Genomic DNA, 14,234 nt, shown 5'->3' on the forward strand with positions numbered 1-14,234 from the left:
ACAAGTTTTATTATAGTACTGTCATCATCTTTCAGTTAAAAATAACTTTTAAAATTTCCATTGTGATTTCTTCTTTGACTCGTGGGTCATTTCAACATATGTTTCTTAAGTTACAAACTATATGAAGCTTTTCTAGTTGTCTTTTGTCATTTATTCGTAGATTATTTTGTTCTGTGGTAATAAAAAAATGCTCTGTATGACTGATATTTGTTGAAGCTTGCTTTTTTTTGCCAGGAAGGTGTTTATTGTGTAAATATTCCATTGCTCTTAAAAAGAATGTGTTCTCCTCAGTTGTTGAGGCAGTGTTGATATATGTCCAATAGGTTAGTTTGTATAGTCTTGTTCATATACTCTATATTCTTGGTGATTTTTCTATTTTTGTTTGAAAATCAAAACAAAGGATCCCACATGCCTCGGTGGGATTTATTTTTTTTTAATCAATTACTGTTGACCCTTGAACAACATTAAGAGTCAGGGTGCTGACCTTCATCACAGTTGAAAATCTATGTGTAACTTTACAGTTGGCTCTCCATATCCACATTTTGGATTCAGTCAGCCATGGATTGTGTAGTATAATCATACGTATTTATTGAAAAAAATTCTCATAAAGTGGGACCTGTGCAGTTCAAACCCATGTATTCAAGAGTCAGCTGTACTGAGATTTTAACATTTAATTCTCTCACTGAGATTGCTGTTGTTTTGTTTTTTCTTGTAGTTCTGTCAAATTTTACTTTACCTAATTGGAGGCTTTGTTCTTAGGTGCAAACAGATTAATAAGCATTGTGACTTCTCAGTGAATTCAGTGACTTCTGACCTTTTTGTAATAATGATTTTTCCCTCATAAAGTCTGCCTTGTTTGATATTACTAGAGGAAAGTGACTTTCTTGTGGTTGTTATTTTCATAATATTTCTTTTTCTAACCTTTTGCTTTCAACCCGTTTGTGTACTTGTGTTTTAATTTTTTTTTTTCAAAGTATTTAATTTATTTATTTGTTTGGCTGCACCGAGTCTTAGTTAGTTGTGGCACGTGAGATCTTTCATTGTGGCTCTCAGGCTCTTCATTGCAGTGCACGGGCTTCTCTCTAGTTGTGGCATGCAGACTCCAAAGTGCACGGGCTTAGTAGTTGCGGCGTGTGGGCTTAGTTGCCCCACAGCATGTGAGATCTTAGTTCTCAGGGATCGAACCTGAGTTCTCTACATTGGAAGGTGGATTCTTAACCACTGGACCACCAGGGAAGTCCCTTAATTGTATTTTTAAATAAAGGTATACACTTGGATATTTTAAAATACAGTCTGACAATATTGTATTTTGACTAGAGAAGTTAGTCCATTCACACTTAATGCAAATAATAATATATTTGGTTTTAAATCTACCATATTATTTTGTGTTTTCACTTGTCTCACATTTTCTGTTTTCCTCAGGTTTTCTGTCTTTCTCCCTTTTTTGGGATTGATTACTTTTTTCATTCATTTGTCCTCTCTGAACTTTGAAATTATGCACTCTTTTGCTGTGCTTTTAGTGGTTACCCTCAGGACAACATACATACTTATCAAAGTCTAAAGTTTCTTTTTTTTTTTTTTTTTGAAAGATTTATTTATTTTTGGCTGTATCAGGTCTTAGTTGCGGCACATGGGATCTTCGCTGAGGCATGTGGGATTTTTTTCGTTGCAGTGCACAGGCTCTTCATTGTAGTGTGCGGGCTTCTCTCTAGTTGTGGCATGCGGGTTTTCTGTCTCTAGTTGTGGCTTCTGGGCTCCCGAGCACGTGGGCTCTGTATTTGTGGCACGTGGGCTCCAGAGCACATGGGCTCTGTAGCTTGTGGCACACGAGCTCTAGTTGAGGCACGTGAGCTCAGTAGTTGTGGTGCACGGGTTTAGCTGCACTGTGGCATGTGGATCCTAGTTCCCTGACTAGGGATCGAACCGGTGTCCCTGCATTGGAAGGTGGATTCTTTACCGCTGGACCACCAGGGAAGTCCCAGTCTAAAGTTAATGAATGATCTTTATTCCTCTAATGACTTAAATGATATTATTGTACATTTTCTTTTTTTTAACCAGAATAATATTATTTTTAATTGTTTTATACAAGAGTTATTTTCCTTTCGAATTTTCTACATATTCATCATTTGCTTTGCTTTCTACTCCCTCTTGCATTTTAGACATTCCATTTAGGATCACTTCTTTCTGTTGAACTACATATTCTGGAATTTCTTGTGGTGAGCATCTTCTGGAGGCAAACACTCAATTTTTGTTTGCCTGATAAATATCATTGTTTTACATTTATCTGTGAAATAAATTTTTATGGAGTAAAGAATTAAAGATTGGAAATTATTTTCTTTCAGTACATTCAAAATGTCATCTACTCATTTCCATTGTTCTCTTGAGAGTCAAATTGTTGTTGCTTTAAAAATATTCTGACTTCTTTCACAAGCCACTTTTGAGACTTTGTCTTTGCACAGTTTTACTGGGAATGGTTTTCTTTTATTTATTTTGCTTACATTAGTGTAGTGGTTAAGAACACAGACTCTAGAGCCCTCAGAATGGAGCAAATCAGACTCCTGTTTTGAATCCCAGCTCTGTTACTTAGTAATTTTGTAACCTTCAGTAGATTAGTTAACTTTTCTGTATCATGGGTACCCTAGAGATAATTGTGTAAACTCTCGACCTAAACAGTAGTTGTCATTTATTATTCTTATGTGAAATGATTTTCACATTATTGTGCTGTTTGAAAGTTTAACTTCAAATACACATGTAATACACTTGGTAAGCATTATTTTAAAGCACCTTTTAAAGTTTACCAGCAATATCTCCTTATACATACTTTAGCTGCCAACAATGGGCAGAAAAGAGAGTAAACTCTGCCTAAACAGCAAAAATTAAAGTGCATAGCAAATAGGAGAAAAAACTTAGTTTCTCTCTAAATGCTGTTTACAAATTTGTATCACATACATAGCTCCTTATTTTAATGTTTATTATCTTTATCTAACTCTATATCTGTATTCATATCTATGTTCATATGCATGTATAGACATTTGCAACAGGGCTAATTGGGGAGCAGGAAGGGGGGCAAGTATTTGGGAGCAGTTCAGTATCAATGCCTGAACTCTGGGAGGCAGAACAGTGATTCCGATTCTAGGAGAGTCTTGAAGAGGAGTCAAGCTTTTAAAAATGGGACAGGGGGTCTAACTACCACCTTTTGCAGAGGAACCTTCCACTATAGCACTCCTTTGATTACTGCTCTCTCTAAGAAGAGCCTCAGGCTCTTTCCCATAAAACATTTGCCATATAGTTTTACCCTATTCAATACTTTTTATCTGTTTTTTTTTGTCTCCTGCCATGGTCTGCTCCTGTACTTCCTACCTCTTGAGCGCTGTCCCCTCTAGCTGTGGCTCTGGTAACTTCTGCTGCTCCTTGACTCACGTGAACCGTGTCAGATGGTGAGACCTCCAGAGCCCACCTCTCTTTGCTCTCAAGCACGCTTCTCCCAATTTCCTCTTCATTCTTCTTCCTTAGGCTGGCAACCTGCTGCTAACTCTTGGTCAGTTATACATCCCTCCTACTCACACAAAAAAGAGAAACTTGAACACATCACTCCCCAGAAGCATTTAAAGCTATTTCTCATATTTTAAAAGTACTCTCCTTCCCACCCTTTCCATACCCAATCCTTGCCAGATATTCCATATACATTTTAAAATAATAAATCTGTGGTCTCTTTGGGGGAATTTAGTACAGTAGTTTTCAAACCAAAGTTCCAAGAATACTCATGGGTCATGGAGTCAATATAGTGTGTCATGAGTAGTATATTTTTAAAGAAATTAAATATAAGAAGGCAATATCAGAATGCATCACATACAGTAAGTGAAAATGTTGTTTTCTGAAACTTTTGTTTCATGACAGATACTGTTAAAAAGAACATTTCTAGATTGACATTCGGCATCCTGACGAATTTGTTTACTTGCTGGCAAGAGAACCAACAAGGTGTGATAAAAGAGTATATCCATTCAGAAAGGGTATGGAAGGATGACATTGTTGGGAAACAGATTGTTTACCCAAATAGTTAGTTTTAAAAAATGAGGAGCAAAGTATAAAGTTCATTTCACAAGGTTGTAGAAATATCACATCCCTATCAGTCTGGGGCAGGATGATCGTGGGAGTTAATGTTAAGACTGCATCTGTGGCTGATAATTAGAATAACGAGGTTTCATGAATCAACAGTCACGTCTGACAGTTAGCATGGGCGCATGAACTGGTGTCAGACGGAGTTTAGAAACGGATCACCAACTAACAAATTCTGATTTAAACAGGTTGCTTGAGTGATTTGCGTAAGCCACAAAGACACAGAACACACCGGGTTTTTTTAAAATTAATTAATTAATTTTTGTCTGCACTGGGTCTTCATTGCTGCGTGTGGGCTTTCTCTAGTTGTGGCGAACGGGGGCTACTCTTCGTTTTGCTGCGCGGGCTTCTCATTGGGGTGGCTTCTCTTGTTGCGGAGCACAGGCTCTAAGTGTGTGGACTTCAGTAGTCATGGCACGTGGGCTCGGTAGTTGTGGCTCATGGGCTCTAGAGCGTAGGCTCAGCAGTTGTGGTGCGCGGGCTTAGTTGCTCTGCGGCATGTGGGATCTTCCTGAACCAGGGCTCGAACCTGTGCCCCCTGCAATTGCAGGCGGATTCTTAACCCATGTGCCACCAGGGAAGCCCCCAGAACACACAGTTTTCCTATCTTAGTTCAGGGACATTTTTCCCCCTTTGACAATGAGTATGTATGTATTGGGTCATGATAAAAGATTCAGTTGCTGCCATAAATCTCAGCTACCAAATCAGGAAACGCTGACTTGGGAGGGCTAGATCTTCTCAGACCTAAGAGTCTGTTTTTTCATAAGATAACACTGAAATTTGTGTGATGCTTTAAATATTCATGTATGTGAGCTTTCATCTATTTATTATCTTAGACCTTTAGTGTAGAGTTTAATGTTGGAAAAACTGGGTGAAGCTCATGAAACCCATAAGATAATAGCAATAATGAACACCAATGTAGAGCTTACTGTGTTCCAGGTATTTTACTTCATTAACTTCACAGCAACTCTATGAGGTAGGTACAGTCGTCCCTCAGTATTCACAGGGGATTGGTTCAGAACCCCCTCAAATACCAAAATCCATAGATGTCCAAGTCCTTTGTATAAAATGGCATAGTATTTGCATATAAACTATGCACATCCTCCTGTATACTTTAAATCATCTCTTCATTACTTATAAAACCTAATACAATGTAAATGTTATGTAGATAGTTACCAGCACATGGCAAATTCAAATTTTCATTTTTGGAACTTTCTGGATTTTTAAAAATATTTTTGATTCACGGGATGTTGAATCCACGGATGCCGAACCCATGGATCCAAACGGCCGAGTATTATCATTAGCCCCATTTTACAAAAGAGGAAACTGAGACCCAGGATGGAGGAATGCTAGTTGACAATGAATCAGGATTGGAGCAACTCAACACATTGTTGAGTTGGAGGGAAGCAAACGACTGCAAAGGCTGTTGTGTTGAAGGCAGCTGGACAGCCCAAGGCATGTTCTTCAGAGGCCACAGAAGATGTAGGCAGACAAGCATGATCAAGTGCAAGAAGTCTGATCAAGCAAAGCACTGAAAAGCAAGACTCCATCTGGCAAGTAAAAACAGAAACTTGCATAGAGCTGAAATAGTTCTTGGAGATAAGTTTATTCAGAAGTCCAGCCTGTCTGAGAACAGGAAATATGGAGCCAGTGCTCTTTTCTGGAGGTCTTTAAATCCCTAAGAAGAGCAAGACTCTATTTCAGGGTCCCAAAGAAACAGGCTGTGCATTCGAGACAAGCTCAGGCCTAGCAGGATAGTGAAGGATGAGCTAGGGTTCCTGGGAAAATTACCAAGTCTTAACAAAAGCAAAAGCCCAATGTTATCAACTTGGATGTCAGGAGTGCTATAACTTAGAGATCATACAGATGCCCAGGACCTCCCTCTGAGGTCCTCTGGATTCTGGGACTTGTTGGCTAAGTGATTAACTAGAGCCTGGTCCTGCAGATGGGGCCCAAAATTACATCCAGCTTCTGGGAGCTGGGGAAGACAAAAGCTGCATAAGTGAAGCAGGCATCTGATAGTCCCTGGCCCTTGCAGAGTGTGGTCAGGAAACAGCCCCCCTGGCATCCCCTGGAAGCTCATTAGAAATGCAGAATCTCAGGTCTCACTTCAGACCCACTGAATCAGAATATTCATTTTACTTGCACATTTTAGAATGTGCAAGTAATGTATGCACATTTAAGGTTGAGAAGCACTGGTCTAGGCTGGTGCTACCAGTGAACTTACAGCTCTCATGATGACTCTCCAAGAAGTTACTCCATTGCCAGTTTATATAGTGGGCTCCATTGGTAACCTCTGACTTTTGGTATCACCCAGGTCAAATGTCAGAACTGAAAGGAAACTAGGAGAACACCTAATCGACGTTCTCATTTTACAGATGAGGAAGCAAAGTTCCACAGGGGTAAAGTGACTTGACCAACACCACAACTCATTAGTGACAAAAATAAGAATGGGAACCTAAGTCTTTTCATTCTTAATATTGATTTCTTTACAAAACACATATAGCTCAACTGCTTACTAACTAATAAGTAAAGTATTTATTGAGTGCATACTATGTGCCAAGCATTTTGTTAGGTGATTAAGATATCAAGATGAGGAAATTACAAATCAGCTCCATCTAGTGGAAGAGGGATTCGTCTTTCACTGTTCCTGGGCTGTGAGGACAAGACGATTTTTTCTTTTTCTTTATTTCTTTTTTTTTTAATTGAAGTAAAATTGTTTTACAATATTGTATTAGTTTCAGGTGTACAACATAATGATTCCACATTTGTATACATTACAAAATGATCACCATGAAAAGTCTAGTTATCATCTGTCACCATACAAAGTTGTTACAGTAGTATTGACTATATTTCCTATGTTGTATATTACATCCCTGTGACTCATTTATTTTGTAACTGCAAGTTTGTACCCCTTAATCTCCCCCATCTATTTCACTCATCCCCCAACCCCTCTCCCCTCTGGCAACCACAAGTTTATTCTCTGTACCTATGAGTCTGTTTCTGTTTTGCTATGTTTGATCATTTGTTTTGTTTTTTAGAGTCCACATGTAAGTGAAATCACGTGGTATTTGTCTTTCTCCGTCTGACTTATTTCACTTAACATAATACCCTCTAGGTCCATCCATGTTGTCCCAAATGGCAAGATCTTGTTATTTTTTATGGCTGAGAAATATTTGATCGATTGATTGATATATTGATAACTATATATGTGTATATATATATATATAATATATATATATATATATATATATATATAGTTTTGAATTAATGTTTTTTCCAGAAGTGGAATTGCTGGATCATATGGTAGTTCTAGCTTTAATTTTTTGAGGGACCTTCATACTGCTTTCCATAGTGGCTGTACCAATTTACATTTCTACCAACAGTGCATGAGGCTTCCCTTTTCTCCACACCCTCATCAACACTTGTTATTTGTTCTCTTTTTATAATAGCCACTCTGTCAGGTGTGAGGTGAGCATTGTGGTTTTGATTTTCATTTCCCTAATAATGTTTGATGTTGAGCATTTTTTCATGTGCCTGTTGGCCATCTGTATGTATTCTTTGGAAAAATGTCTACTCAGATTCTCTGTCCATTTTTTAACCAGGTTGTTTGTTTGTTGCTTTTTTTGAGCTTGAGTTGCATGTGTTCTTTGTATATTTTGGATACTAATGCCTTATCAGATATATCACTTGCAGATATCTTCTCCCACTCAGTAGGCTGTCTTTTCATTTTGTTGATAGTTTCGTTCATTGTGCAGAGGCTTTTTAGTTTGATGTAGTCCCATATGTTTATTTTTGCTTTTGTTTCCTTTGCCTGAGGAGATGGATCCAAAAACAATATTGCTAAGACCAATGTCAAAGATCATAGTGCCTATGTTTTCTTCTAGGGGTTTTATGGTCTCAGGTCTTACATTTAAGTCTTTAATCCGTTTGAGTTTATTTCTGTATATGGTGTGAGAGAGTAGTCTAGTTTGATTCTTTTGCATGTAGCTGTCCAGTTTTCTCAACACCATTTATTAAAGAGGTTGTTTTTTCCCAATTGTATATTCTTGCCTCCTTTGTTGTAGATTAATTGGCCATATAAGTGTGGGTTTATTTCTATTCTGTTCCATTGGTCTATGTGTCTGTTTTTGGGCCAGTACCATACTGTTTTGATTGCTATAGCTTTGTAGTAGAATTTGAAATCAGGGAGCATGGTATCTACAGCTTTGTTCTTCTTTCTCAGGATTATTTTGGCTCTTTGAAGTCTTTTGTGGTTCCATACAAATTTTAGAATTATTTGTTCTAGTTCTCTGAAAAATGCCATTGGTATTTTGATAGGATTTGCATTGAATCTGTAGATTGTCTTGGGTAATATGGTCATTTTAACAATGTTAGTTCTTCCAGTCCATGAATACAGTATGTCATTCGATTTGTTTCTGTTGTTTTCAATTTCTTTCATCAGTGTCTTATAGTTTTCTGAGTACAGGTCTTTTACCTCCTTGGTTAGATTTATTCCTAGGTATTTTATTCTTTTTGATGCAATTGTAAAGAGGATTATTTTCTTAATTTCTCTTTCTGATAGTTCATTGTTAGTGTATAGAAATGCAATATATTTCTGTATATTAATTTTGTATCCTGCAACTTGACTGACTTCATTTATGAGTTCTAATAGTTTTTTGTGGTGTCTTTAGGATTTCTATATATAGGATCATGTCATCTGCAAACAGTGACAGTTTTACTTCTTCCTCTGTAATTTGGATACCTTTGATCTTCTTTTCTTGTCTGATTGCTGTGCCTAGGACTTCAAATACTGTGTTGAATAAAAGTGGTCATAGTGGGCATCCTTATCTCGTTCCTGATCTTAGAGGAAAAGCTTTTCACCATTGAGCATGATGTTAGCTTTAAGTTTGTCATATATGACCTTTATTATGTTGAGGTATGTTCTTTCTATACCCACTCTGTTGAGAGTTTTTATCATAAATGGACGTTGAATTTGTCAAAAGCTTTTTCTGCATCTATTGAGATAATCATATAATTTTTATTCTTCAGTTTGTTAATGTGGTGCATCACATTGATTGATTTGCAAATACTGAATCATCCTTGCATCCCTGAGATAAATCCTACCTGATAATGATGAACATACAAGGCAGTTTTAAATATAGTATTCCTCAGTGTTTGTCAAAACCATATCACTTCTTTTCCATTGAAAAAAAAGAGTATTTTCAGAAGTGACTAAAGGAACACTGGAAATTTTATCATGGGCGTATTGCCTCCTGAAGAATCCAGTCCTGAGTATGCAAGGTTATATAACTTATCCTTGAGGAGTAAAGACAAGTTGGGAATAGAACTAAGCACTATTATCAACTAAGAACTAAGTGGATTAGATGAAGACAGGCTGGGGGATTAGATGGAAAGCTGGTTTGGGATTAGCAGCAGGTCCAAGAGAATATAGAAAATGAGGTATCCAGGAAGGGTAAGGAGCCAGTAGTGATCATGGGGCTAAAAATGACAACAATAATGCTCTAAATACTGCTTAAAGCACTTCACGTTGACTCACTCAATCCTCACCCTGATCCATGGGATGGGGATTACCATATCTTAATTTTACAAATGAGAAAGCAGAAGCGTAATGTTTTAATAATTTGCCCAAGGGGCTTCCCTGGTGGCGCAGTGGTTAAGAATCCACCTGCTAATGCAGGGGACACGGGTTCGAGCCCTGGTCCGGGAAGATCCCACATAAAAAAAAAAAAAAATAATAATAATAATTTGCCCAAGATCACACAGCCAGTAAGTGGCGGAGGCAAACCCAGGCACCCCGGCTCCAGAGCTCTGGCTCACAACAACTATGCGAGTGAGTTTAGTGTTTTATTGTTTAAATATTGCCCTACTTTATTCAAGTTAATTCTGATTTCAGACTAAAGGAGAGACTAAGATACCCAGGAGCAGCTTACTGGGTCCTCTGTCAGTTGCACGGGACACACGTCACCTGTGGGTCATGAACCGCCAAAATATGGTGAGATACCTTGGTTTCAAGAAAGCTGCTGTCTTACCTGGGAGAGGAGTCTTTTGTACCCCTCTGATCATGTAGTCAAAACCAGGCGTGAGCTAGACTCAGTGAGAGAAGTGAAGGTAACAATAGAATTCAGATGTAGATCATCAACATGTGCATTTTATACAAAAAATGCTGATTTAGCTGGCTGCCTCTTTGTGTGTTTCAGACCCTAAAACAGGGCTACCTTCATCACTATTTAGTACATTCTATTCGGGTTTCGCCAAGGAATAATTCCATGACTTCAGTCCCCTGAGATGATTAACAAGGTTGCAACAGACTAAAATTAACCCTGAACTTTCATAGGAGTTTAAGGCCTTCTATGTCTGACAAAAATTAAGCATCATTTTAATGCTTAATTCATTGTTGCCTAGGCATAGAATTCTAGGTTGAAAATTATTTTCCCTCAAAATGTGGGTGGCATTGCTCCATTATCTCTGGCAATCCTGCATTGCTGTTGAGAGTTCTGTTCCCATTCTGATTCCTAGTTCTTTGTGACTTTTTTCCTCTGGAAACTCTGGGGATCTTCCCTCTGTCCCCTGTGTTCTAAAATTCCATGATGTGCCTTGGTGTGGGTATTGTGCTGGATTCTTAGGGTGCCCCTTTCAATATGTGAAGTATATTCTTCAGTTCGTGGAGATGTTTTTCTTTGATAATTTCCTCCCTCTGATGATCTCTGCACTTTCTGGAATTTCTGTTATTCAGATATTGAGCCTATTAGATTGAATGTTTACTTTTCTCATCTTTTCTCCCCTCTTTATGTTTTTAAATTTAGGTTTATTTGGAGGGAGATATATTTAACTTTATATTTCAAATCTTTTATTGGCTATTTAGTTGTTACGATCATATCTTTTAATTTTTAAGAGCTCTTATTCTCTTTCATTTTAATAGCACTGTGTTCTTATTTCATAGATGCAATATTGGCCTTTCTCTCTCTGAGGATATTAATTATGGTTTCAGTGATGTTTTCTTCTGCTCTGTGTCTTGTATCTGATTCTCCAAATTCCTTTTCTTACATTAGTTTTGGTCTCTACCTTTCATTTCATGTCTAGTGACCCTTGGCTGTCCGTTCATGTTTGAGGCACTGAGAAGCATGCTGAGTCAGGCTTGTGGACTTTTAGCCTCACTGCAGGGTGACTGTGGGAGCTAGTGGCTTCCTTGGTGGATCCTGAAATGTCAGTATCTGTAGGTCTTTTCTCTTCATCTGGTAAATTTCCCCAAAGAGGACTCTTTTGGACTCCTGCTTGGTTTTCTACGTCTGGGCAGGGGCTGGAGTGGGGTAGAGGGATGTCTCTTGTTCAGAATATAGGCTTTCACTTCATTCCAGCGTTTTCAGTTCAGCACCTCACCTCTGGAATCTAACGTCCCTCCTAAGCATAGATCTTTGATTTAACCTCAGCAGAGAGAAGAACGGAAGAACTTTGGCCAGCAGAGGAGAGGCGGGGAAGGAGGGAGGGAGTCTCCTGGTTGCATGGACTCGGAGAAGGGATGGGAGGGAGGTTGTCCCCAAGGCGTTTGAGGTTCTTGGTCGTGCTCGTTGTTGGCGGCCCCTCTGAAGGCAGGTGGGACACAGCCTTTCCTCTCTGCTGACTAAGCAGAGGTGCTTTCAAAATGTTGCTAACATCTCTCATCTGCTTCATTTTCTCTCTTGCTTCTGTCTTTGTGGATTTATGCCTTTAAGGAAAAAAATCCCTTTATTCTTTTTTTATTTGGCCGCACTGCAGGTGGCTTGCAGGATCTTAGTTCCCCCACCAGGGATCAAACCCATGCCCCCTGCAGTGGAAGCACAGAGTCCTAACCACTGGACCACCAGGAATTCCCAAAATCCCTTTACTCTTATTTTTGTTTGATTTGTGAGGAAGCGGAGATAAATGCATACATTTAATTAGTTAATTTTGACTGTCAGCTCTGGACCTCAGCTTCCTTGGAAAGACTTAGAGCAGACCACCTCTAAGGTCCTCTGAATTTCAAATTCTGTGAATTCATGATTGTAAATAGCTGCTGTCGAGTGTGGGACTGACTCTAAGAATTTTCAGAGTTCAAACATCAGGGAAATTACTAAAGCATGAGTCATTAGGAGAAGTTTCATCTTAGAGATGGGGGCTGGTAAGTTGTGTGTGGATGGAATACACGGAGAGAACAGGAAGGGAACAGCATAAGTGAATGCACAAAAGTACCTATGACCACCGATGGGAAACGGGCATATGGAGAAGGAACAAGAAACGAAGTTGGATATTCACCAGGTATAATATACATTAGAACTTGTTGCAGAGGGCCTTCAGAGGCTGAAATTTAAACTTAACTGCAGTAAGAAGTGCCAGTCTTCAAAAATAATATAACCTTGGTACCAACTAACATTTATTTTCATCTCATAACCTTTGCACAATTCTTGTTCATATCATTTCTCTTTAAAGTGAATTGGAAACAACAAAAAAAATCCCTCATTTTTCTCTTCCAAAGAAAAACCTTTTAAAGTATAATGACACTATTTTGAGAACCGATGCTGCAGTTTTGAGGCAAAGTGTAAGTTTGATGTAACATTTTAAATGTCTTTTAATTTTCTTATAGGTGTTATTGTTGTATGCCTATAATATGAAGCCCCTGAATATTTCAGATGTTACATCTACTTCTTACAACAATGTATATGTTGGCTCTTTCTGGGTTCCACTAAACAGGCAAGTAAAGACGGATTATCCACAGCTCTAACCCTCCTTGCTGATACTTTCATAAGATTGACTGTTTCAGTAATATACAAGGTAAATCACAGAGGAACTTTTAGAAGACATTTTTGGAAAAGGCTTCCTTTTACTTAGCAGAGTATGATATTGCAGTGGTTAAGAGCATGAACTCTGAATTCAGCCTGCTTTGGTTCAAATGCTGGTTGTGCCCCTTCGTATCTTCCTATCTCAGCAACCTTGACCAGGTTACTTAACCTCTCTGTGCCTCAGTCTCTGCATCAGTAAAATGGGAATAATAATAATAGGACCTAGAGTTGTTGGAGGAATAGTTTCTGGTACTTCATAAAGATAACAGACAGTACAAAGATGTTGTCTGCACTATATTTTGCCTGTAGTTTGGGGTGTGTTTTAAAAAGAACTTAATGTGGCTCTGTATTAAGTTACAAAATTAAGCCCAAACTCCACCACCATCCTGGTCTCACCCTTTCCTCTTTGCCCAATCCTATTTTATATTGTTCCCCAAGTCAAAAGCCTCTGCGTCAGCCACTCTTGTTTTCCTCCCTCTGCTTCAAACAGGGGATGGAGACTCTAATTTTTGCTCATGCCTGGTTTCTCTCTTTTCTGATTTCACCTTACCAAATTCCTTGTTTGTTTTTCATTTTTTTTCTTTGCTTAGTTAATTTAGTTTTGATTCCATTGTTCATTGCCCTTGTGACCTCAGCCTCCATTTTCTCATTTCAGAGATGGAAATAATATTTTGCCTACCTTTTGGGGTTATTGTTAGGATCAAGCCAGACAGTGCATGCATATACTTTGTATGCATGTATAATGTATGCAGATACTTTGAAAGGTTGAAAGCACTGGGCAAATGTCAAGTCTCATCATGGCCTCCTGTGTCTGTCAGTGTCAGCTCTTTGCCCTGCTCACCACCTGCTGAGTGCAGGGACTTGGCGCTTCTCTGTCCTTACCTGGAGAGTCTGGTTCCTGGTCCTTGATTTCCATTTTGAAGAACTCTTTCTCTTTGGCCTCTCCATGAAAGAGAATAAAACAAGAGATGTTTCAAGGGCTGGCATACTTTCAATTATTCAGTCAACTTTCTTTTTCTTTTCCTTTTTAAAATTTTTTTCAGTGACATGGTGGAAAATCTTAGACACAGGACTATACCAGCACAGCTAAGCCACAAAGTTAGGAAATTATGTTCTTTCCTTGTACATCCAGAAACATGGCAGAATTTTTTTTCAGAACCACATGATGAAAATGATTATAATTTCTGCAGAGCAGAATGTAATCAAACTGACAGGATTCTTGTTTTACTCCAAAAAGTTCTTGATTTTGGTGTGTTTATGATCAATGGTAGGGTGACTAAAGTTAGGGACATGCCCCTGTCACTGAGGCTATTATAGAGGAAG

The 14,234-nt window shown here is 38.5% G+C and overlaps 1 protein-coding gene across 2 annotated transcripts in view; it reads left to right on the plus strand.

Moving 5' to 3' along the window:
- CFAP54 (cilia and flagella associated protein 54) overlaps positions 1-14,234 on the plus strand; it is a 305,843-nt gene that overhangs the window by 250,802 nt on the left and 40,807 nt on the right. For both annotated transcript variants that reach the window (XM_068561127.1, XM_068561128.1), the window contains one exon: positions 12,716-12,822. In XM_068561127.1, coding sequence (XP_068417228.1) covers positions 12,716-12,822 — 107 coding nt within the window. The remainder of the gene's footprint in view (positions 1-12,715; positions 12,823-14,234) is intronic.

This window comes from Eschrichtius robustus, chromosome 13 (genome assembly GCF_028021215.1).
Source record: "Eschrichtius robustus isolate mEscRob2 chromosome 13, mEscRob2.pri, whole genome shotgun sequence".
In the NCBI taxonomy this organism is placed as follows: Eukaryota; Metazoa; Chordata; class Mammalia; order Artiodactyla; family Eschrichtiidae; genus Eschrichtius; species Eschrichtius robustus.